A 26,144-nucleotide genomic window follows, 5' to 3' on the forward strand; every position below is an offset into this window, starting at 1 on the left:
AAATTAATCAGTGGAAACTTTGATGATTGTCCAACTTCATTCACGGTGCTTAGAGGTGACAACCGTGAATAGCAGAAGGGACAATGATACATGTAAAACACCATGAAAGAAAGATTGCCACGCTAGTAAGTCACACAAAAATGGGAAAGGGATTACCCTTGAAGACGCTACTACCCTCATTGTGGCATATATCTATATCTTTCATGACAGCTTTGCCCTTGACAGAGTCCTTATATGCCACTTTCTCATAGGATACCACAATCTTTTCTAAGTCCCACCCTGCACCTTCAACAAAGGACTTTGATAGTGGATTGTAACTTGCAACAGAAATGAATGGGATACTTGAATGAGGATTGAATTAGAACCCCTCTATGAACTCAACAGATTCTTGTAAGCTACATCCAGTCCTGCCACACCAGGACTGCCTCCTAGGTCATCAAAACTTTGTCAACTTGCATAAAGTATGAGACATGGCTCATTAGAATAGTCCACTCTCATAATCTAACTTACATCATGTCACCCAAAATGATCACAAATCTAGCCATGACATACCGGCCTACACATCTAATCAATGCAACTACAACACATGTAACTCTTGCTACACATGCCTCAAAAAGCCTTCAATTAGTAGTTTGATGGCTGTAGATTCGGTTTTTTTGGGTAGACCTTAACAGTTTCCAAGCTCACAAAAGCCTTCAATCAACAACAATAATCACTAATTGAGGAGAGTCCATTGTGAGGCACAACACAGAGATTGGTTGGATACAATGCGCAACCTTCAGTTTAAATGCTCACAAAGATGACGCACTCTAGACAAGATTTTATGGAGGCAAATATATCTTTCAAGGTGCTAGATTTGCAGCCCACAATTACATTACAGAATTGTCCCAAATGTGATCAACTAACACAAGTTTTCCTGCCAAAAATCCAAACAGAACCTTTACAATGTCGTATGATGGCCAGCTGTTCTCTACACGGTGGTTCATGCATACATGCATACCTTGCTAGCACTTCCTTCAGTTTCCAAGAGCGATGACAACAAGAGCTAACATGCATCTTCTAGAGTCAGTAGCATTCCCGTGATTACATGGTAGTTCTTATCACACCCAAGAGTATTAATATGTCTAAACATTTAAAACTTAACAGGTCACCACAAAATTGATACCACATGCAGAACAAGATCTGACATAGTACATGACTAAAATGACACTTATTAGCGACTATCTGCACCGTTCGACGGAGTTTGTTGCAGATTTACAAAGGAATGATTTGAAGACTCAAGGTTGTGCCTACCTACAAACCTGATTAGCAAGCACACGTTTGACGGGAATCAGAGTCTAGTGTTGGAGAAATACTCAAGCGGACACTTCGAAGATATGGAAGGATAGAAACAATGGTGCGTACAACCAGTTTGGCTCTGTGCCATCCCTATCGTTCAAGGGTGCCGCGCGTGTTTAGGCCCTCCTTTGTGCCAGGGGTTTTTTTCTTGTATCGAGTCCTTCGTGAATTTCGTTTCTGCCAAGGAGTTTTCGTTTGTGTCGTGCCACAAGCAAGCTACTCCAATTTTCATTTATGTGGGGGGGGGTGGGTGGGGGTTGCTTCACTATCGTGGTGTGGACAACACAATTGATTCTACATTTTAGAACGTAAAGCATTTTGTTCTTTTCATGCAACAAAGGTTTATGGATTAAAATTATATGTCTTTTATTTATTCGAAAATGTTGCAGACCTTCAATTTACCCATGTTTCAAGATGGAAGTGATGTGCCTTCTATGTATTATCGAATGTTGCAAACCTGCAATGTACCCAATGATCTAGAAAGGGAAAACCACAACAAAATTCAATATACATGCATGAATTCAATTTGGCAAAAGTTCAGTTGGAGATCTTAGATACTTGCTTACGTGTACTGTAGGTATTGTACCATGGCATACTCCTTTCCTTTTCCATTCCATGGGCTCCAATCCAATGGACAAGCTCGGTTGAACACCCAACGATCTTCGAAGACGCCTACTGCATTGCCCACGCACCCTGCAATGTGATGCAAAAAATATATCTAACAATATATGTAGCTTATAAATCTAACATAAGTACGTAGTATGTATGTAGCTTTTAATCAACAGAGGCTAACGTATGTTTGCTCAAAGGTAGAACGGTGGGAGGAGATGCGTAGAATGGATCACACGGGTTGATGACACAGGTTGGTGTAGAAGATGTACCTCGCAACCTTCTTGACCGGTGAGGTCAGACACAGGCACGTTGAGCAGGCGTAATGGTGACAGAGAGGAACGCGCGTCGAAGTTGGCAAGCGTTGGCGTTGAATTGCTCGTCATAGCAGGCAAGCATTGGCGCGGGAAGCTCCTCTAAGAACATTGTCCCCGCCATTACATTACTCATTTGCAAAAAGGTCACATGAATGCGAAATGGTTTATCACATTCACATGCAGCCAATAAGGCAACAATACGGGGGCCGGCGGCCGGCCCAAGTTGAGTTAGGAGTCTAACGGTCACAACTTGACCGGGAAAAAAATTAACGAGGCCTGCAAAATATGCCCTTTTGTTTTTGTAGTTGTTTCCCTCCTCGTTGCCAGCAGCAGCTCCTGATGCTCCTTGTTAGCTCTCGCTTCCCTTGCCATCGCCAACCAATTCGTCTCCATGGCCCCTGCCTTCTCCCTCTTCCCCTCTAGCCCCGCCGTCGCATCTCGCTCCGCCGATAAAGAAAAGGAGAAGGGCGTCAACGTCCAGGTCTTACTCCGCTGCAGGTGGCCACATTCCCCTCCTCCCTCTCCACCTTCGATATCTTCACCGGTGCTGATACATTGGCACTTGTTTTGGATCAGTGCTTGCGTGCAGAATGCAACTTCTTCTCATAGCTTTTCCGTGTTTGCCAATTACCGCAGACCCTTCAACGACGATGAATTGCGCTCCAACGCTCCCCAAGTCGTTTCCTGCAATGATCAACGGCGAGAAGTCACTGTGAACTTGAATCTCGCTGCCAAGCAAATTGATCGCACGTTTACGTTCGATAAAGTAACTCTTCTTTCACTTGTTTCATCCGATGCGCAATGAGCTACGAAACTTACGCTTGCCCCGAACGCTTACGATTCTCATATTGCTAATTGTTCCTCATGATTTTCCAGGTATTCGGTCCACAAGCACAGCAGAAAGATCTCTACGACCAAGCCATAATTCCTATCGTTAACGAAGTGCTTGAGGGATTTAATTGCACGATTTTCGCCTATGGGCAAACTGGGACCGGTAAAACTTACACCATGGAAGGTGGTGGTGGACGGAAAGCAAAGGTATGCATCGAGAGAGTTCTCGCTGCTTGTCCTCCAAAGATCCTTGGATGGCTGTAATTCCTTGCGGGATCTCGGACGACATCAATCTTACTGCCAATTTTTTTAATCGCTCGTTAATGTTCTCTTTTGTAGAATGGAGAGATGCCAATGGACGCAGGGGTCATCCCTCGAGCAGTCCAGCAAATCGTCGATACGTTGGAAAGCCAGAACGCTGAGTACAGCATGAAAGTTACCTTTCTAGAGTTATACAACGAGGAAATTACGGACTTGTTGGCTCCCGAAGAAATTTCTCGGCCACTGGACGATAAACAACGGAAACCTCTTGCTCTTATGGAGGACGGCAAGGGCGGAGTACTGGTCCGGGGACTTGAAGAAGAAGTGGTTTATAACGCGAACGAGATATATAATCTCCTTGAACGAGGATCTGCCAAGCGTCGTACAGCCGAAACGTTGCTGAATAAGCAGAGCAGGTAATCATCAATTTTTATGACTTTGACAAGCGATAAGCGGTTCCTGGCTTTTGGCATTGAGCTATAACGTCCATCTTCATTTTCCCCGTCCCTCTTTTTTGCTCTTTGTGTTTAAAGCCGCTCCCATTCCATTTTCTCGGTCACTATCCATATCAAGGAGGCCACATCTGAAGGCGAGGACCTCATCAAGTGTGGCAAACTCAATTTGGTAGACTTGGCTGGCTCCGAAAATATCTCGCGGTCAGGTGCTAGAGATGTACGTATGCTTCAAGGACACTTGGGCTAAATTATATTTGCTTAGCGTCTTCAATTCATTTCACGAAAGAAGTGGAAGGTAATCTTTTTCTATGGACTGCTTTGCCAGGGACGAGCAAGAGAAGCAGGGGAGATCAACAAAAGCTTGTTAACTCTTGGGCGTGTCATCACGGCTCTCGTGGAGCATTTATGTCATATACCTTACAGGTACGCCTTATGGTCCCTTCAGTCACGTTGTGGTTGTGTGAGTTTAATTAAACATGTTACAAGCTCAACGTTGTGATGAACAGGGACAGTAAGCTCACAAGGCTATTAAGAGATTCACTGGGAGGCAGGACTAAGACCTGCATCATTGCGACTGTCTCCCCTTCTGTTCATTGCTTGGAAGAGACTCTCAGTACTCTTGACTATGCCCACCGTGCAAAGAACATTAGAAACAAGCCGGAGGTACTTAACTTGCACACTCCAGCTTACATAATATGTTCCTAGATCATCATCTGCTCTGTTTCTCAAAACCTTACTCGGTGGTATTTCTGGTCTTTAAAAGGTAAATCAAAAGATGATGAAATCTGCATTAATCAAGGACCTCTATAGTGAAATCGAAAGATTGAAAGCAGGTAAGCTTTACAGAATATCATTCTGATACCAAAAAATGAACTGGTATTCATGGGCTGATAGTGTCCACGACTGACAGCTTTTTGTCTTGGCACAGAGGTTTATGCTGCTCGTGAAAAGAATGGGGTGTATCTTCCTCGGGAACGGTTCCTTCAAGAGGAAGCTGAGAAAAAGGTATTGCGCACTGGGCTTGTTCTTCCGTCCAAGTCTGTGTGCATTCTTGGGTTAAAATGTCTTCTTGGGTTAAATGTCATAATACCATACGTAAGATGAAAAAAGCCTTAAAGGTTTTGCATTGGATCTGCGTGTATTGGACTGGTATCATGCGGTGCATAGGGATAGAATCCGATAGTTACAACTGCTGCTATTATTTCAGGCCATGTCAGAGAGAATAGAACACATGGAGCTTGATATTGAAGCCAAAGACAAGGTAATTTCTTTGAATACGCACAGGTGGGCATTCTTGTGAGTGCAATAATGTGATATCCAGTCTGGTTGTAACTGCAGCGATTGGATGGTTTGCAAGAGGCACTCAAATCAGAGAGTCGACAGTGTGGAGATTTAAGTTTTAAACTGGAGAACGCGCAGGTGCATTCAAGACATGTTTATTCTCATGTTCTCTATTTACAAAACTTTAATTGCAGAAGAAATTGTTTCAGCATTCCTTTCTCATGAATTGTTTTGCTGAGCAATTACAGAGAAAACTTGAACAAGCTCAAGACACACTGGCTGACACAAAAGAAAGGCTTAGACAAGCTCAATACTTTATCAAAGAACAAGATTTCATTATTTCAAAGTTTCAGCAATCAGGTATACGCTTTTTTAATATCTTTCAGGGTTCTATTTGGAAAATATTTGTTCATACCCAATTTGTTTGTAAAATCTCTCAAATCTCATGTGTCATGTAGAGGATGCTCTGGTTGAGCAAGCAAGGAATCTTCGAACTGAGTTAGACAGCTCTGTAAATGACATTACAGGGCTCCATCTGAAACTTGGTATGTGTTGCAGATTTGGGATTAGTTTGCAATATAGCTCCATACTTTTTTGGTTTGTGAAACCTTGACAAAGATATTGTCTTTGTAGACAGCAAAAACAGACTGGAGATGGATAATCACAACATAGTGCAGACTTTTCATGGGGACCTTGGTCAGCACTTGAAGGCTTTGCATAGTTCTGTCACAGCATCTCTTGAGCAGCAGCAGCAACAGCTTCAAAATACGGAGCAGCACATGCGGTCCTTCTTGGCCACTAAGAATGAGGTACATTGTCAAACATTTGTGGTTATTGGAAATCCAATATTACTGGAAATTTCCTCAGACCTCCCTTTAATCTAATAAAATGTACTAGGTGATGGACGAATTAAAAGAGAGAGTCTCAAGCATGAAACACATCGTTGGTGTTGGACTAAAATGCTTTCAAGACTTGGTGCACTCCTATGAGAAAAACTCAACGTCCACTTTCGAGAAACTGAACACCACTGTTTCTGCTCATGGTTCTGCTCTGGAGCAGGTCAGTGCTGACAGTATACAACTTGTTAAATCTAGACGTGTTCAAACATATTCAGCCGTACGTGTAGTAACTTTTCTTCCAGCCATATCCGATCACACATTCAGACATGTCTCTTACTTTGGGTTCTTTGTTTTGTTATAATCATCAGCTTCTCTCAGCATGTGTAGCAGAGGCTGAAGACGTGCTCCAGGGCCTACTAAGGGCACATTTAAAGCAGCAAGAGGCAATATCTTCGTTTTTTTGTCAACAGCAGGAGGTTGTCATTCTTTCTGTTTTCAAACTTCTGGGGCTTAATCTACATATGAGCATTCTATGCAGTGCTGCATCCAGGGATGCCACGCCTAATCACCAAGATTAACTTCTGCTGTTTAGAACGATAAGATTGAGCTCCTAGTTTTCCAAAATTTTTGTGGTTAAATCTTGGTGCTGCTTTCTGCCAATGTCTCTTGTTTAATCTTCTCCCATTTTCCACCTTCTGGATGATGCCACTTGTAGAAAGCTCAGCAAGGCATAGAGGCTTCAAGGGAAATCTCAAAAGTGGTAGTCAACGTCTATGAGTTGCTAGAAATAAACGCAGCTGAGATCGATAAAGGGGTTCTTGACAGTCACAATGACATTTTGCGTAATCTCACTGAGCTTGAAGAAACTTATGAGGTGATTATTGTGGCTTCTAAAAAAAATAAAGGAACATTTTAATCATTAAATCAACTTCATTGCAAATAAGCTTTTTCCCAATGTTGGGGACTGTTGCATGAACTCTTCAGAAACAATCTAAGCAAGAAGAACATATGATAATGGAAAAGATAGCAGAAATGGTGGCTGCTGCAAGTGCTCGCAAGTCAGAGATTGTAAGTACTATTATCCCTCCCTTGTTGAGATGAGGGGTTGATTACGCCTACATGTTTTATTGACAAGAACGCCTTCTTGTTTTTTATGACTGTAGCTAAATAAAAAGATAAGATTTCTACGTGAATCCACAACCAAAGACTCAATCCAGCTGCAACAAGGCATGGCTAAAATTCATGAGGCTATATCAGAGTCACAAAGGCAGTGGCAATCATACATGAAGCAGGCAGAGAGCCGTTTTTGTGAAGCTTCTATCAGCTTGTCCACTGAACAAAGGTTCTTGGAAGAAAGTGTAGAACACTGGTAAGCACATCTGTGAAATTTCTTTTTGTTGGTTCATGAAATATTGTGATGCATATTGATTTGTATATTGTTCATTGCAGTGTGAAAGCTTCTACTAAAGCAGGAGATGATTGGTATAGAACTCAAGAGTCAATTCGACAGTTCGAAAATAATAATCTTCTGGCTGTTGATTTGATTGTCAAGTATGGTTTTGCTTTTAAATCCATGCACAATAATTTGAGATCTCAGAATTTCATAGTCAATTTCATTCCATAATAATGGGGTATGGTGGATTCATTTTGGGTATTTGCAGGGAAGGTATATACGGGAATGGCCTTCTAATTTCTAATCATAAGCAATTGAGTGATTCAATACAATCTGATGTTCAGGGTGGTGGTGGTGCTATCTTTGAATCTATCAAAAGTAAGTGAAATCTCTTTTCATTATGTTGAACCTGTCAGCCACTGAACCTAGTTCGCGAATGAGTACTCTTCCTTGCGTAGGCTCTTAAAGAGTCATTTGTTGTATAATGCAATGTGATTGATTTAACACACATTGTGTATAGGTTCCATAAATGTGGATAAGGATGCTATGGCAATAATGCTATCCGCTGGGGCGTCCCAATCTCATGCTCTAACTGAACTTCAGATCTGCCACAGTACTGGCACAGAAGCCATCCAAATTCAAGCAGACCGTTGTCTCAATCAAGAGTACTTGGTATGGAACCCTAGTGTTATCTTCTTTTAAAAAGGTTTGACTTGGTATATAAGCCTAGAATAATGTGGTTTGCCTCCATCTGAAAAGGATTTCACCAACCCTGTTCTAGAAGAAAGATGTGCTGAAAGAATTTATGTTTCAGGACGATAAGCCAACATGCACAACTCCAAGAAAGAGGTCGATTGATGTACCCAGCCAAGTGGCAATCGAAGAACTGCGTGCTCCTTGCATTGAGAACCTATTGCAGGAGTTCAGAGAGACAAATAATTACTCCACATTTTCTGAGATGGGCATTGCAAGTCAAAGAAGCATGGCTGTTGTGAAAGAGTCAAAAATACCAATCTTTGCAGAATCATCACTTCTAAAGGACAATCGTGTACCCCTTACAACAGTGAACTAGACTAATCGACCGGAAGCGAAATTTGGATGTTTTCCATCTCATTCAAGGAGCATTGCAATGGGGGTACAAGGCTGCAAGGGATATTGCCACTATCCTCATTCCCTGGTGTCTATTACGTATGCCAGTTTGCACCTCTCCTTGCTTTGTAAAGAGAGAGGGAAAGAACAGTGAGCGCTGAAAAGGACTATATTATGGTAAGAGTCCTTTACAAGGTTCTTCCGCAGAACCCCGTGTACAGAGATGCACAAAAATCAATTGCTTGTCAGCAATAAATGCAACGAAAGTGTAAATGACGGGTATTCTATCACATTGTAGAGGTTACTTTTTAATGTATTCTTATCTATTCCTTGTTTTTTAATTCTGAAGCCATTGTTGCTTCTTCTTTTTTTGCTGACTCCAGACCTTCCATAAGAATTAACTTGGTAGGCCTTACAACGGTTCCTTATAACCAGCCAGGATTCGCAGTCATGTACCTTTGAAGTATCTAGCTTTATTACTTCCTCTCCTGTTCCCCCAAACCCAACGTTCTTTTATTGGCTCAGGGTCTTAAGTTTGTGTCTAAAAACATTCAACATAATATCTGGATCCTTTCATTTTGCCCATTTTGGTTTATACCGTTTCAGTGCGATACCATTTCTGTGCAGGTACCGTCGAGGTTGTAAACAGCTATATCGGATCGCGTTGATAGTAGACAAACTATAAATCACAGTGGCAAGGCAAGAACCCAATGAAATATGTTTAGCTTTGCCTGGTCAGATCAAATGCAACTCCATGCAACACTTTGTCACATTGGCCACTTCACCATCTCCACAGTATCCTTCAGACTGACTTAATCAAGCTCTGTCGCCTGAGGACCTGATCCAATGAGATCACATCAGAAGTCGTCTGTAACAGTGATCTCATTGAGCTTCCATCCCCTAGTTGCTTGCACCATGCCGCCCATAGACTCTTTGTTCTCCTCGGGCTGCATATAGTGAAGAGCAAGTTGCAACTGTTCCGAAATCCTATTTGATGTTCAATGAGGGTTGTTCATTGTGACTCCTTGTACCCCGATGCACAACATGAAGGCGATGCCTTTTACGTGATGGCTTTCACAGCCTGTCGCATGCAATCTTTTTGTATCTTCTTGAAGGTTGATGGGCGTTCAGATAAGGCTGAGGAATGATCAATGCAACCATGCAATTACATGCCCCTTCACCATCTTGTTTGTGATCCATTCGTTGTGATTTGCTCTGTTAATCTCTCATGACGACGATTGTTGCATGGAAAACCATACGCACTACTATTAAGAGCGAGCCAACTAGAAATGGCGATCAGCTGTACACTCAAAAATTATTGATGAAAAAAATCTCTCATTACAACGATTGTTTCGTGGAGATCTATGCACCTAAGATCGAGCCAACTAGGCCGGGTTCAGACTAAGCCGGCGGACAAGCTCCACAATCCAAAATGCAGGGGCGCCATCACCCGTGGACCAATCTCAATCGCGGGCCCGGACATTTGAAGAAGGAGACGTTGTCCGTGGGGTGAAGGTCGCCCATCTTGTGGGCAGGGGAAAAAAAAGCCAATGAGTGGGGAATTGAACCCACATTGAGGGGCTCAAACCTAGGAACTTTTCCACTAAGTCAATTAACATTGCTTGCAATAAAAGCTACTTACTTTTTATAAATAGTCTGTTGGGTGGTGTGAACGACCACACCGGTGGACATGTCTTGCATTCTCTTGACAGCACTCGTGTCCGCCGACCTAGTCTGAACCTGGCCTTATTGAATGAAGTATGCAAAGATCTAATATCTCGTGCACTTGTCCATGATCATCATTATTGCTATTTGTAGTGGACTCATTGAAAAACAGAGACACTCAAGAATTCGATGGAACACTAATCAAATGCATCATAACAACAATTGCGGGTGGGGCTTGCATAACGTAACGAACCCGTACGTCTACGACACAGAGAAACGTCAAGATGGACTCGGAAAGACTAAGTGCTACTACTAGAGCGAGCCAACTAAAAATGGCAATCAAGTTTGCCTAACGTTTGCAAAAAAATGTTGTAAACGCACTACTACTAGGAGTGAGCCGACTAGAAATGGCAATCAAGTTTGCCTAACGTTTGCGGGAAAATGTTGTGCACTCAAAAATTATTGATGAAAAAAATCTCTCATTACAACGATGGTTGCATGGAGAACTATATGCAACTAATCGAGCCAACTAGAAACGGCGATGTAATGAAGTGTGCAAAGATCTAATATCATGTTCATTTTTCCATGATCATCATTATTGCTATTTGCAGTGGACTCCGTTGAAAAAGCGAGACTCAAGAATTCGATGGAAGACCAATCAAATGAATGGAACAACAATTGCGGGCGGCGCTTGCATATCGTAACGAACCCATACATCCACGACACAGTGAAACGTCAAGATGGACTCGAAAAGACTAAGGGCAAAGAGCTTTGCATAGACATGATTCAGTGACTTTTCCTTTCATCAACATTAATGATTCACACATGCTAGAATGCAACAGGAGGCCAAGGTGGGAGAATAGTCCAAAATGTGTCTCCCTTCATTCATGTTAGGTTCTAGCTTTTATGCTGGGCAATCCATTATAGCAAGAAGGAAGCGTGCCCTTTGACAAAATATGAAGAGGGGAGAGGAGAAGAGTGGAGATGAGGAGAGAGGGCACAGCTAGAGAGCACACCACAAATGACTAACTGTACACTAGAATTAGTTGAAAAAATAGAATAGCCATCGATGTCGCAAATGGTTATGAAAAACTAATGTTGGTGACCATCACATGTTGTAGTGTGCACGATGGGGAATTGTAAAATAAAAAGGCATGTATAGACCGGCACCCCTTTCTCTTTCTATAGGCCATTTCTCATGTTAGAGAGCATCACCTCTTGGGCATGCATCCCCCGAGGTGTTGGTAGGATTGTTACTCTACAAACTTTAGGGTGCAGGCTAAAGCTTGTAAAGACTCGAGACTGGTATTCACTTGAATGGCCTCATATTATTGCTTCAAATGCTCCCACCAATCATGACACCATAGCTCGTGTTCTTGGCTCCGATGGCAACGATCGAATGCATGCATTTGCAACTGCTTCCTGCTACTACTCTAGAAGGAGTCTTCTTTCTTCTCATTGTTTCTCCCTTTGCAAATGTTGCAAAAGTGTCTCCTGTTGCCATTTCGATACCATGCCATTATTTTACTGGAACCGTTATCAGTTCCTTGTGCCTTGACCATGCTTTTCAACTTTCCTATCTTGTAGCCTCTGTGAGAGCCTTTGTTTTCTTCTCTTGCAAGCCATGGCGAGCTGCATGTTGCCATTGATGCGCCATGGTCATGATCAGTCCAGAATAGACCAAGAGAAGCTAGCTGGTGAGGCAACCAAAGAAGACAACTTACCCAAAAGAAGACAATGCCAAACCAAAGTCTATGCAAGGTCATGTTGAGGTGCGTGCAAGTTGTAGGGCATTGGAAGGGTGGGGGCAGCTTGCACGTCTCTAGTCTTCCAAGATTTGATGGGCGAGAGGTGTGAAAATTCAAAATTCGTGGGAGTAGCAAAATTTTCAATAGCCGATTTTTCCCCCTCCAGCTATACACATCAGGAGAATTGGTTTTCCCAGGCAATTGCAATGTGGTCTCAAATGCTTCAAAACACAAATAGGCCAAAGGGCACACTGTGGGGTTTGATGCTGTGTATTTTTGTTACGTCAACTATAATACCGTGACATCCGTATAACGGGGAAACCATGAGGGCTTGACAATACTTACCCGTGTGGCTAATGAGGGCTAGGGTCTAGGGGGAAATCCTAGGCCTAGGCAATTAATGGAAGGGTGCATTAGTGAACCTAAAGAGGGGTTTAATGGTAAGGTCCACTTGGACACATGGCACCATGAGGGTTGGCCACTTGGGAGGTATTGAGCAAGGGGGAGGATTCTAGAAAGAGAGCTCCACATGGTAAGTAGAGGGAGCTGACTGGAATTCGCGGTTGGGTGGAAAATGAGGAGAAGCCCTTGAGGATTTGGGTTCTACAACATTGGTATCAGAGCCGGTCGTGATTGATGGATTGAGGAGACGAGATTCACTGCCATGAGCATCAGGAAGGACTTCAATGCTCAATTGAAGTCATGCGGCCCACAATAGACTTGAAGTAGCAATAGCCCGAGACGATGGCACAGTAGTAATTAAATGGCATAACAAAAGCCTGCAACGATAGGCTTTGGAGAACCGTGTGCAACTGTGTTTAGTAGCAAGATTACGGGAGTGCAGCAACCTTTGATTTGCTCTTGCCTGTGCGTAGCAGCTGTTGTCCTACGCAATTCTCTTTCCTTTGAAACAAATGGAGTACCCAGGCACTACGTGATTACTATCGCCATGAAGGAGCCGTGATCGCCGTGAAGGAGTTGTGGCTAACGTGCAGCCGTCATCACGAGAGCAGGAACTACAGGATTGGTAGAAAATTAAACCAGAGAAAGCTGCAAGTACTTGAACGAACCCGCAAAGGGTGGCGCAAATCATTGTGCAGCAAATTGTCGTGCAATCGTCGACCTATACGCTGCACAAAACGCAGAGTTTTAAGCTTTGTGAAAGCCATGTCATCCAAAGGTCTAAAAAACCTTTGGAAAAAAGCCACCTCATCAGAGTATTAATAGCCCTCTCTAAAGTTTAAAGCCCCCCCCCTCTCTTTTCAAAGTCTTTTTACCTTATCCTTCTTTCCAAAATTTATTAGCCTCGCCGATTTCAAGTAAAGGATTTACAATCGAAAGCGAGAAATTCGAGATCGAGGGAAGCAAGAAGAGCGGGATCGGGGAGAGAGATCAAGAATTTAAAGTGTGAGAGGATGCGTCAGCTTCAAGGACAAATTCAAGACCATCGAACAAATACCAGGGAAGTGGGCATCATATTTTTCTATCTAATATAAAGTGCTTTACTCTATATTTTTTGGAAAATATACATTTTTAAAATGACAACTCCAGAAAGGGATGGTATGATTAGGGAGGCCGAGGAAAGGGCTAGAAAGGGAAAAGCAATAGTTAGAGAGGAAATACATGAGGAGGTACAAGAGGATAATGTAGAAATGGAGGATATTGATTATGGTGATTATGGAATTCCATATGTGGAATTCACTAAACTTGAAACTCGAACACAAAATATAGAAACACAGTTAGGGGTTATTAGTGAAACATTAAAAACCCTAGCTGAAGCTATAACAAAGATAGCCGATTCTCAATCGCTACCTATTAGTGAAAAATCACCGATTCCTCCTAACCAAGTGGAGAGGTCTACCTCTCGACTTAGAGAAACCTCGAACGTTCTTAAGGACTTAAAATCGCCAATTTTCAATGGGGAAGAAAAGGAGCGTAATAAAGATGCAATTAATACGTTCTTGCAAAAATGGCAAGACTTTCATCGACTCAGGAATACACCTCCTGAAAATCAAGTCATGGAAGCAAGTCTAAATAAAGCCTATAAATGGTGGATGAGCCTCAGGGAGAGTGATAAAATTCCTAGATATTGGACTGAGTTTGAACAAGCCTTCCTAAAAGAGTTTTTACCGGAAAATGAATTAGAAAGAGCGTGGGAGGCTTGGGACAATTGCACTATGGGTAAAAATACTCTAGTCTAGTACATAGCAAATTATAGGGAGGCAGTCCTTAAGCTGAAGGTAATTGATGAATTCCAAAAGATAAGGGGTTTCGTGAGAGGTCTTAAAGACACTTATAAGGTTGAGGTGAAAAGAAATTCTCCAAAAACCTTTGAGGAAGCCATTAAGTATGCCCAAATATATGACGATACAATGGGGAAATTTAGAATTGGAACTTCGGAGCAAACAAGTTTTGTTCCAAAGTTCAATAAATTTTCCAATTTGAAAAGGAAGGGGCACTTTAAGAAGGAGGTTCCTCAGGCACCACCTAAGAAACCTCAAACACAAAATTGTCCTCTCTTGAAAAAAGAGGATAATGAAAGGGCCAAGCAAGAAAATCTTTGCTTCAAATGTCTGGGCAAAGACCATGCTACTTGGAACTGTCCTAAAAATAAATTAGCGAGAGCTAAAGCCCCAAATAGACCTCCACAAAAACAAGTGCATGCGGTGCAAGTGTTACCCTTAATGGTACTAAAAAGTACACTGAGGTAGAGGTCTATCATGAGGATAGCACCCACATGTGCTGTCTATCATCGGCAATGTGGCAGCCCACCTTTGGTCCTCATGATTTAATGAGGATGCATGGAAAAATTAAGGGGCAAAGAGTAAGAGTGATGGTCGATGATAGTGCAACACATAATTTCTTAAACTACTCGTTAGTTAAGAAATTAAAATTGTCTAAGAGTCCCAGTGCCCATAAATATGTGGTCTCTTTGGCGAAGGGCACTGATAAAAAAGTTTGGGACACCATGATACATGGTGTAGAGATGGATATTCAAGGCTATCAGGATGCCTTGGATTTTCAAATCATGCATCTCGACCGAACAGATGTAATGCTTTGTCGAGAATGGTTGTACAGTCTTGGGCATAGCTTACAAAGGAGTTATCTTAATAACTCCATTATGTTTGAAAAAGAGGGTAGAGTCTTTCAGATTCAAGGAGAACATGATGTGCCTAGCTCTCCTCTTATTTGTTCGATGGAATTGGAACGACTACTACACCAAGAACAATGCAAGGTATATCTTTGTGAACTTACTTTTATTGGTGATTTTATGTCTTTTGCATCGGAAAGAAGTAATGTTGTTTATGATAATGTTAAAAAGTATAAATCTTCTTTCAATGATTCAATGTTTGAATTTAAAGATGTTTTTCCGCTTGACTTACCTGATGGTTTACCTCCTGAGAGAGAAGTAGATCATAAAATAGATTTAATTCCTAGATCTACCCCTGTTTGTAAACCCCCATATAGGCTTAGTCAAATGGAGGAATGTGAGGTCGAAAGACAGTTAACAGAATTTCTTAAGAAAGGCCAAATCCAAACAAGTAGTTCACCTTGGTTTGCACCAATTTTACTGGTAAAGAAAAAGGATGGTACTATGCATTTATGCATGGATTACCGAGCACTAAATAAAATCACCATAAAAAATAAGTATCCTATGCCTCGCATTGATGAGCTCTTTGATCAATTGCAAGGGGCAAAATACTTTACTAAAATTGATTTAAGATCAGGATATCATCAAGTACGAATTAGGGAAGAAGATGTCCCTAAGACATCATTTCATACTAGGTATGGGCATTATCAATTTAAAGTAATGCCATTTGGATTAACAAATGCTCCAGCAACTTTCATGACACTTATGAATAGTGTCTTAACGCCATATCTAGGGAAATTTGCTGTAGTATTTCTAGACGATATCCTTATTTATAGTAAAACTAGAAAAAAACATTTGGAACATTTGCAAAAAGTGTTTCAACTGCTTAGAGATAATTCACTCTTTGCAAAAGAATCCAAATGTGAATTCTTTGCAAAACAAGTGAAATACTTGGGACATATAATATCCCAAGAAGGGGTTCGTATGGACCCTGACAAAGTAAGGGCCATATTGGAATGGCCACATCCTACAAATCTAGAAGAATTACAGATATTCTTAGGTTTGTCAGGATTCTATAGGAGATTCATCCAAGATTATGCTAAGATTGCTATTCCGATGACGGACCAGCTTAAGGGGAAGGGAAGCACCTTCATATGGGATGAACCTCAAAAGAGAAGTCTTGAAAAATTAAAGGAAGCTATAGCGGCAGCTCCTGTCTTAAAAGTAGTGGATCCCAATGAACCATTCGTGGTTGAGACAGATGCTAGTGATTTTGTTATTGGGGCAGTACTTATACAAAAAGGTCGACCAGTAGCTTTTGAAAGCAAAAAGCTAGATCGTGCCCAACAGAATTACTCGGCATATGAGAAGGAACTATATGCTATAGCCTATGCTTTAAAGAAGTGGAGGCACTATTTATATGGTGCAAAATTTGAGATCATCTTTGATCAAGAAAGCATTAAATGGATTTGTAATCAGCCAGAGCTTAAAGGTAGAAAAGCTAGATGGGCTGAATTAATGCAAGAGTTTGATATACAATTGACATATAGGAAAGGGAAGTTTAATGTGGTAGCAGACTCTCTTAGCCGAATGCCAATTGTTAATGAATTGAGTTTTACTCAATTTCAGAATGATTTCCTAGAGTCCTTAAAAGGGAAATGTGAATTTGATCCTCACTTCTCTGAAATATGGAAAGCAATTAATAACAGGGATCCAACTAATCGAGAGGCTTTCACTAAGGAGTCGCATGGAAATGGTGACACACCACAGGTTGGTGATAAAGGACTCAAGTGGAGAAAATATACTATTGAAGATGGCTACCTACTCTACAAAGGCAGAGTATGTGTCCCAGATGATAATAACATTAGGCGCCAAATCCTTTTTGAATGTCATGATAGTCTGAGTGTTGGAAACCCAGGAATTCAGAAGACATATGTACTTCTGAAAAGACAAATCTTTTGGCCTGGAATAGGAAAGGACGTCCAAGATTATGTATTGAAGTGCCAAAAATGCCAGGTCAATAAAGCTAAACACCTTAAGGTAGGAGGTCTCCTACACCCATTAGAGATTCCATCTGGCAAATGGGAAAGCATCTCCATGGATTTCATTGTGGGACTACCTAGGACACAGAGGGGGCACAACTCTGTGTGGGTAATTGTGGATCGCTTGACCAAGATGACTCATTTTATTCTTGTCAATGAAGATGTTAAAACTCCAAAATTAGCTAGGCTATTTGTGGAGCATATCTATAGATTGTATGGGTTACCCGTCAGTATTGTTAGTGACTGGGATAGCAAATTTAACAGCCATTTTTAGAGGGCTGTGTTTAAGAGGTTGGAAACTTCATTGAATATGAGCATCGCGGATCATCCACAGAGTGATGGTCAAACTGAAAGGGTCAATCAAATCATTGAGGATATGCTTCGAGCATATGTAAATAAACGGCAACTAATTGGGAACAATATTTACCCATCTAGAGCCCCAATGACAGTGGGACTTGAAAAAGAGAAGGTCAAGCGGCCAAAGACTTTCTTGAGATAATGAATCAAATGCTTAAGTTAGCTAAAGGTAGCATAAAAAGAGCTCAAGATAGAGCACAAAGTTATGCAAACCCCAACCGTAGAAAGTTGGAGTTTGAAGTAAACGAGAAAGTCTACCTTAAGGTACCTGAATCTTCAGAATCTCTAAAAACAGGTAAATGTCCGAAGTTATCTCCCAGGTATTGTGGACCATTCACAATACTTAAGAGGATTGGAGAACTTGCTTACAAATTAGCCACCTGAGGGATGTAGAGTACATCCAGTTTTTCATGTTAGTAGGCTAAAAAGAAAATTAGGAGATGAGAATAATCTCATTGGAAATGAAGTCCTAGTTGAACTTATTGAACCCGCATCTTTACCACATGAACCAGAAAGAATTTTAGATACACAAGAAAAAAGAACGCGACATACTATATGGAAAGAATATCTGGTTAAGTGGAAAGATAGATCTGAAGAGAGTTCAACATGGGAAAAGGTAAGCAGTCTCCAAAGGAGGTTTCCCAATTTTGTTTTCGAGGACGTAAACAATTCTTAAGGGGGAGGGAATGTTACGTCAACTGTAATACCGTGACATCGGTATGACGGGGAAACCATGAGGGCTTGACAATACTTACCCGTGTGGCTAATGAGGGCTAGGGTCTAGGGGGAAATCCTAGGCCTAGGAAATTAATGGAAGGGTGCATTAGTGAACCTAAAGAGGGGTTTAATGGTAAGGTCCACTTGGACACATGGCACCATGAGGGTTGGCCACTTGGGAGGTATTGAGCAAGGGGGAGGATTCTAGAAAGAGAGCTCCACATGGTAAGTAGAGGGAGCTGACTCGAATTCGCGGTTGGGTGGAAAATGAGGAGAAGCCCTCGAGGATTCGGGTTCTACAACAATTTTGAAATGTAGTGACCTTTGGCATGCTTATGAGCCATATAGCAAGAAAGTGCATGAAAAAAGAAAAAATTCAAAATTGTATAGTGTTGGATTTATTAAAAGATCTTTGCACATGCAAATTGCACATTTTCAATTTCTTCCATATTAGGGTGAATCTAGATACCAATACCAACAACTATCAATGTTTTAAGATCACCATGCAGTAGTCCCATAATTTTGGATTCCAAATTTTCAATCTATTTTGGTTTTCAACAAATCAAAAAAAAGTTATGGAGTGTGTCCTCAAATGGGTGTGCATCAATTTAGCACAACATTGGAGGCCCGTTAATCCATGCCTAATGTTATTATTTAGGTGTGTCCTTGGGTTGAGGAGAAGCTCATGCAGTGTACTTTTGAATGATTACTTGGTTGCATGCATGTACAAAATAAAATTTTGATGTTTTTGAATAAATTGCTATATCCTATAGTCTTCAGGATGCATGCTTCATACACAACAACACAAAGCAACTATAGACGCACTTGGTAGACGCGCAAAATAGCGGGCGCGTCTATAGGTGTTGCTTTAGTAGAGAAATTACGGGCGCGTCTATAGATGCGGCTAAACGCTCGTCTATTTGTGCGTAAATCACCGCGTCTGTTTGCACGTTTGACCTGAGAAAATACGGGCCCGTTTAACATCTTGTTTATTAGCGCGTCTATTTGCGCGTTTATTTGCGCGTTTACACTGAGACTCAGACGCACATTTAGACGTGCAAATAGACGCGCTCTAGAGAATACAGAAAGTGAGATTTTGGTGTACATCATTGCTTTCCAAACATTGCCCATGATTACCAAAGCACATAATTTTTTGCAAGCCCACATATACAAGAATTAAGTGAAATGAGGAGAATGAGACAATATGTAAAATAGTTTTGCCAATATCAATTGTGGGGCTACGGTTCAATCTCATCCTCAATGAGATCAACCCTTGCCAAACTATCTACTTCAAAATCCAAACAAGTGTTTAGATCTACAAATACATTCAACCCACTACTACTTGTGCCACTCATGTGCTCATCGAAATCAACATCTCTAATGGTAGGCTCGTCCTCACGGGTAATGCCGGCCTCAATATCTATATCTCCTATCTCATGATCATCCTCCTCTCTTGTATCACGGTCATCATCACGTCCATGGCCATGATCATCCTCCATATGCTCCATATTAGTAAATGTACTATACATCACTTTGGAACGTGGCATAATAGGTATGACATGCCACCATCTATTATTATCCACCATTGGTTGATAGACAACCTAATTCAAACACAAATACAATCATGTTACTTTTCTTGCATCAAATATTTAAAAGCGAGTATTTTTATGTGTGTGCACAGTACCTGTTCACATTGTTGTGGTAGTACTAGTGTGTCCTTCCTACTTTGCCAAAACTTTGTGGAGTCAATAGTTACAAAGCCACTTGCATGGCTTTTGATTGTTGCATTAGGGCCTCTTTCCACCACGTCCTTAAACCACTTTACATCCAAAACATACACAAAGAAACGTCGAAAGTCAAGCATAATGATATCTTGGATTATGCCACAATAATCATCCATGGCTCCATTGGCTCCCTCAAAGCTAGCAATGACGCTGCGATCTTGTGTGTTTCTCTTATCATCAATCCGTTGTGTTCGAAAATGCTTGCCCTCACACCATATAGCATTGAACATAGTGCACTACACCAAGAAAAAATCAATTAAATAAGCAATCTAAATTATAAAAAGCTCCTAACTTATGCATAACATTCTATATACTGACCTTGCTCATGCATCCCCTAGCATACTCGCATTCTTCCATTGTGATATGCATCCCCTCGTCTTTCTCTGCTTTCTCCATTTCATCAAGTAGCCAATCCACATGAATATCCTTTGGAAGTGCTCTTAGATGCTGAGGGTATGGCACACGAGATCCGTGGTGTGTACGAAAGAGGGCCCTTTCTTCTTGTCTTCTTGCCTTTGCATCCTCGTATCTTGTCACCCATCTTTTCATCACATCACTATTAAGCACGCAAAAGAGGTTGATACTATTATGCAACTCCGTGTCTATTACTTTGTTGCATCCTTTTCCTTGAGGCACAATAGAGGTCATCCTTAGGTCTTCATCATCTCTCCATAGTCGTGGGAGAGAGCTATCCACATCAACAAGAAACTCAGAAATATATACAAGTGACTCTTGTACCAACCAACCCTCGGCCATGCTACCTTAGGGTCTTGCATTTTGTCTCACGAAGCCCTTCAACGTCTTCATGAAGCGGTCGAGGAGGAACAACCATCGTGCATGTATAGTACCGCATATAGCAATCTCATCCACCAAATGTACTATGAGATGTAGTTGACTTGTGAGAATAGAACGTGGAAATGTCTCCTCCACTAAACAAACCACCTCCACTGACATAACTCGAGCATTCTCAAGCATGGTGGGATCTATTTCCTTTGAGCTCACATACCTCACAAGCTCGCCCATCTTGTAAATACAATCTTTCACGTCCTTTGATGCACTACGTGAAATGCTAGTAGGTAGTATGAACTGAACCCACGAGGAGGTGGTTGATTAGTTGCTTATAGCTATTCACTCACAAATTTGAAAGGAAAAAGATATTATGCATATAAAATACTTACTTGGAGCATCTTGTGCCAATCATGAGATTTCAAGCCATATAATTGCTCTACACCTCTTTTCTTGCTCTTTGTAAAGGCTCCCTTCAAACACCTCATGCATCTAGTGGGAGTACGAATTGTAGTAATAGCGCGCTTCACCGTCGCCATCTCTAGCTTTGATAACATCCACGGTGCACGAGGTAAAAAAACACGCCCATTTGGTCTCTCTTGAGGCCAAGCTTCATGCATCCTCCCTGTGATACGTAGATCCTCCCTTATGCTTACCGAATCTCGTGTCCCATTCAAATGCTCCCAAATGGTAGATGCCACATTCTTGAAGATATGCATGGGATCGAGCAGGTGATTGATCTTGAGGTGGGACCAATGGTAAACGATAAAAGATGGAGTATCTAAACAAAATAAAGTGTTAGCGTGCAATCTTTACTTTCAACCAATATAGCCAATCTTTACTTCCAGCCAATAGTTACAAATCCTTACTGGCTCATGCCAAGTGGTGGAGGAGTCGTGAAACCGTCCCAAATTCTCATCCAATCTCCCGCGGTGAGTGATTGTGGGAGGACTTCATTCCAAGGGGCAACATATCTAGGATGATCAAGTGGGAGAAATCGATGGTGATTCTCATAGATGACCTTATTCAATGCGTCTGCTCGTGAGGCAACTAGCGAAGGACCACAAACAAGACATGCATGGTAACCCGATGTAGTGAGACTTGAACAATAGATGCAATTAAGAGTGGAAGGTGGGTTTAGAGTGCCACGTCCTTTGCCTATTCATAATTAAAAAATGCAATGCTTACCTGAACACTCGCCATAGCCTGGGAAGTCATGCATCATCCACATCAAGACTGCTTTGCAGTTGAAGTCTTGTGACGAGGGAGGCTTGCTCACATCATGCACCTCGATACCTCTCCAAAGTATCTCTAGCTCATCAATCAAAGGCTCCAAATAAACATCAGGGTTTTTGACTTTATGTTTCCCTGGAATTAGAAGGGACAGCATGACATGTCCTTTCTTAATAGCCATAGAGGGTGGAAGATTGTAATTCACCAATACCACTGGCCATACACTGTAAGACGTGCTTTTGAGACCAAATGGGTTCACACCATCCATACCCAATCCAAGTCTCAAGCTCCTAGGTTCTTCCTTGAAGCTTGGCCATGTGTCTTCAATATGCTTCCACGCAGGAGAGTCTGCGGGAGTTCTCCACTTGCCATCGGTTAATCGATGGGAGGAATGCCATGACATGAGCTCTGCAATAGATTTGCACTTGAACATATGTTGGATGCGAGGGATTATGGGAAAATGTCGCAATACCTTACGAGGCATGTCCAAGGTTTTGAGATCTGCTCTATATCTTGCCTCTCCACAAGTAGGACACTCTCTTGCATCCTTATGTAGTCCACGAAACAAAATGCAATCGTTGACACATGCATGGATGCGCTTGTAATCTAATCCTCCAAGAGAGGTCACATGTTGCCTTGCCATATCTCTTGAGGTCGGTAATTTATTCTCCCTTGGAAGCATTTTACACAATAGCCTGCACGTGAAGACCATAAATGAGGAAAAGCATTCGAGTAATTGACCCACGCGCATAATTCACCATGTTTGCAAAATCGACTTTAAAGCTTACTTGAGTAATGCATTCAAACTTGCATTGCTCCATGGTTTGCAAGTTTAGTAACTCAAGGGAGGCATGTAGAACAGAGAATGTGCACCCCTCAAACAGTGGAGTCGATGCTGCGGTAAAAAGATCATCCTACTCCATGCTATTATCCCTCCCTTGATGGACATATAAATCCCGCACCATATCATCAAACACCTCCTCCTCCACGGCTTCATGAGGTAATGGTGGAGGGCTACTATCACCATCACTCCATGCATCCGTAACGGTCCCTCCTGAAGATCCCACCTCATATCGCCGACGCTTCGCCTCCTCACGACGAGCATAGGGTAACATGTGCAGGTGTAGCACTGCATCCTGTATCAAATTAAAACGGGATCATAACTCAAACATATGAACACCCATAGGTATCTCAATCAACCTTAACTTACAAACCCTTACCCTGTTTACGGTCACATCCCATTCTCCATACTCTGAGATATGATTGAGCGTAATTTTGCATGCACGATACATGTTTCCTCGACATCGATCACACAGACATTTGATTTTTTGCTCCAACCACATTTCGCGATGGTGGATATGGAGGGATTCATCCTCACTGGAGCTACTTGTTGAAGATGGAGACATCCTACAAACAAACAACCCACCAAATTTGCTCTTCTTCAAATGCTTAATTTAAACTCTGTGTTGCGTCTATCGCCACGTCTATAGTCGCATCTAACATCGCGTCTATCAGCGCGTCTAAACGCGCATCTACTCTGTGTATTTAAACATGCCTATAGACGTGCTAATAGACGCGACTATAGACGCATCTACTCTGTGTATTCAGACATGACTATAGACGTGCTAATAGACGCGACTATAGATGCGGCTTTTAAACCTGCTTTTCGGTGCGCCGCTAGCTTTGCTTTTCTTTTCATTACTTAAACTTCGCGAGCGGCTTCCTTCCTTCTTTATTAGCAGTTCCATAGATTCGAAGCTTAAGAGAGAGCCTCCCATACACAGTTCCAAACTTTCACTCAAGAGAAAGGGACCGTACCTACACTTGCTTCCAAGCCTAAAGGAGAGGAGGAGTATGAACAAGGAGAAGAAACAAGTTTGGAAAAGAAAGATCCTTCCATACCTTTTTCCAAGTAAGTCCTTTTGAAGTTGTTCTTGCTTGCTCTTTCCAGTTTTGTACTTTCTCGCATCCACGAAATGCAGGATCTAGGTATGAGCGACACGTTCTTTTGTCGAGCGCAACGTCCTTTTCGACTTTTCAGTATCTCGCCTGTCGGAGTGCGTCTATAGGTGCGTCTCAGGATGCGTCTAAAAGCGTGTCTACAGGCGTGTCTATCTGCGCGTCTGGCTTATTACAGACACACACAGACGCGTTTGTAGACGCTCACACAGATGCCCTGTTAAACGGACTTTTAAATGCAGTGTTAGACGTGCTTTTAAATGCACTGTTAGACGCTCTGTTAGACGCGTCTATAGACGTGCAAATCTGACGGGTCTATAGACGCGCTCTGACAGAGCCTCTTTTTTCTTCCCCTTTCTTCTCAGCTCCCAAAGTAATAGATTTGTTTCCTTTTACCCAGTTCAACATGTGGGGAGGAAGTGCTTCTAGCTCACTTGATCCGTGGGAATCGATTTGGAAGGACTTATATAATCTTTTAGGGCACCCTCCTAGTCCTGCGGAGTTATACGCGTATATGACGGGTACCCTTAACACTCCCCAAGAGTCAGCACTATAGACTCCGAGCCACCCCACACCGCCTGAGATCACCCCAGCGGAGTCCGCACAGCCGTCCTATGCCCCTTCTTATGCCCCTTCCCCCGTACCGTCTTATGCCCCTTCCCCCATGCCGTCTTATGTCTCGTGGGGTCCACTTACATAAGCCAGCTATACAACGTGCATTCGAAAGGTATTTAAAAAACCCCTCTGTAACCATATTTTATCTATTTATATACCCCTACTATGAATTTTTGGATCAATAATTATATCCCTTCAATAAATTTAAAATTTGAGAAGCCTATATTTTTTGCCCTCCTCTTGTACATTTCAGTGTAAGTTGAAACAGACGCTACTTTTGAGAAATTGTATTGTATAATTGAATAAAACCATTTAAATTGTATGTTGCCGAGATGCATGCTTTACATCCATACTAGTACCTAATAGAACGTATTTTCAACTTTTGATCTTTTCAATTCTCAAATTCTCATGTATTTACTCCACCTTATCCAATTTTGTTTCCCTTGCATGCTCCCAAACTATCACTACCTACTAGAGATTTGCATGAAGTAACTTGAATTGAACTATGAATAAAATGGCACAAACTTATAAGAATATGGCTTGAACTTTACCCTTGTGTTAATCTAATGGGAGTTTTTATATTAAATATGATGCATGTAGTAGTAATATGTTGATGTAGTGCAAGTGTTTATATTCAATATGATGCATGTACTAGCATCATGTTGCCTAGATGCCACTCTCTATATTAGGAAAAGATAGTGTTTATCATCTCATCATAAAGGCATGCAACTTAATCATGTTAAGTGCACAAAGTTATTAAGCTTATTATCACTCAATCCGTATCTTTTTCTCAATTTATGTCGCTTTACTTTTCTTTAAGTTACATGCTTTCATATTTATTTATTGCATCACTTTTTTCTAAATTTTTGAATATCCTAACTTCCAAACCATATGCTAGATGCATATGATATAAAAGAAAAATTTGTAGAATGATGAAATATTATAGCTTCTTTATTGAATTTAGATCTTAATTATTAATGCATCTGACAATTTTTCAGTTTGGAAAGCACCCTTTATTCCATTTCTACTATATTTCAATTCAAACTTTTGAAGGACCCATGCTCCCCTCACAATTTTGAGACCATATGTAAATAAAATAATGAGCTATTTTGGTAGATAGAATTGGAATTCGTGGATCTTTAAGGGAAGCCATAGACCATCTGTACATTGGATGCATAGTTTTTTGGATATAGTCTATTCTTCGTTTAGTAGTCCTTTAGAGTTTTATAATCCATCTTTTGCTGCACAATATGGAATTTCACACGAAGGTTTAGTTAGAGATTTGGGATGTTTCAAGCTTCGATGAGATCCATATCACACTTGCATTGATTGCACAATTTGGTAGATAAATTCTATTTTGTAGATGCTCAATTTTGATATTTAGACTCTAGCACACAACCGAGGGTCACAAGCTATAGCCAAATTTCATCAAAAGTACCAAATGAAAAGGTAGAGTTGAATCCAAACTACAAGCATATTGATATCTAAAAATAGATACAAGTTACAACCAAGACTTGTTATCAAGAGTTTAATCAAAACCTTAGACTTAGACATGCCAAAAAATCAGCTAGAGATAGCTAGACTAAAGGTTGTTAGACAGACTTCTCCTCCTCATTGATGGATTCTTGATCCGCTTTTGCATGGCTTGATTCTATAAGCATTTTGCCAGGGGAATTGTAGACCATGTCAAGAGACCGGAGTGCTCCTGAGACTAGATTGCTTACATACTATACA

The 26,144-nt window shown here is 41.4% G+C and overlaps 1 protein-coding gene across 1 annotated transcript; it reads left to right on the forward strand.

Moving 5' to 3' along the window:
• Nucleotides 1-2,593: 2,593 nt before the first annotated feature.
• LOC147879886 (kinesin-like protein KIN-5D) lies at nt 2,594-8,708 on the forward strand. Its single transcript, XM_087371376.1, has 23 exons — nt 2,594-2,762; nt 2,901-3,030; nt 3,141-3,302; nt 3,435-3,772; nt 3,890-4,028; nt 4,137-4,234; nt 4,318-4,474; nt 4,575-4,644; nt 4,740-4,816; nt 5,019-5,072; nt 5,150-5,230; nt 5,341-5,452; nt 5,551-5,637; nt 5,726-5,901; nt 5,990-6,151; nt 6,300-6,407; nt 6,647-6,805; nt 6,916-6,999; nt 7,095-7,300; nt 7,381-7,482; nt 7,593-7,702; nt 7,845-7,996; nt 8,139-8,708. Exons 1-23 carry the CDS (start codon nt 2,656-2,658, stop codon nt 8,394-8,396), a joined length of 3,129 nt encoding a protein of 1,042 aa, XP_087227502.1. The 5' UTR covers nt 2,594-2,655; the 3' UTR covers nt 8,397-8,708.
• The last annotated feature ends 17,436 nt before the right edge of the window (nt 8,709-26,144 follow it).

The sequence above is a fragment of the Dipteris shenzhenensis genome, chromosome 33 (genome assembly GCF_047967505.1).
Source record: "Dipteris shenzhenensis isolate YYH24624 ecotype China chromosome 33, Dip_SZ_1.0, whole genome shotgun sequence".
Taxonomy (NCBI): domain Eukaryota; kingdom Viridiplantae; phylum Streptophyta; class Polypodiopsida; order Gleicheniales; family Dipteridaceae; genus Dipteris; species Dipteris shenzhenensis.

Coding starts and splice junctions, on each gene's coding strand:
- LOC147879886 (XM_087371376.1), top strand. CDS start 2,656: ATGGCCCCTGCCTTCTCCCTCTTCCCCTCTAGCCCCGCCGTCGCATCT. Junction 4,475..4,574: donor ACATTAGAAACAAGCCGGAG/GTACTTAACTTG, acceptor GGTCTTTAAAAG/GTAAATCAAAAGATGATGAA. Junction 4,817..5,018: donor AAGAGGAAGCTGAGAAAAAG/GTATTGCGCACT, acceptor CTATTATTTCAG/GCCATGTCAGAGAGAATAGA.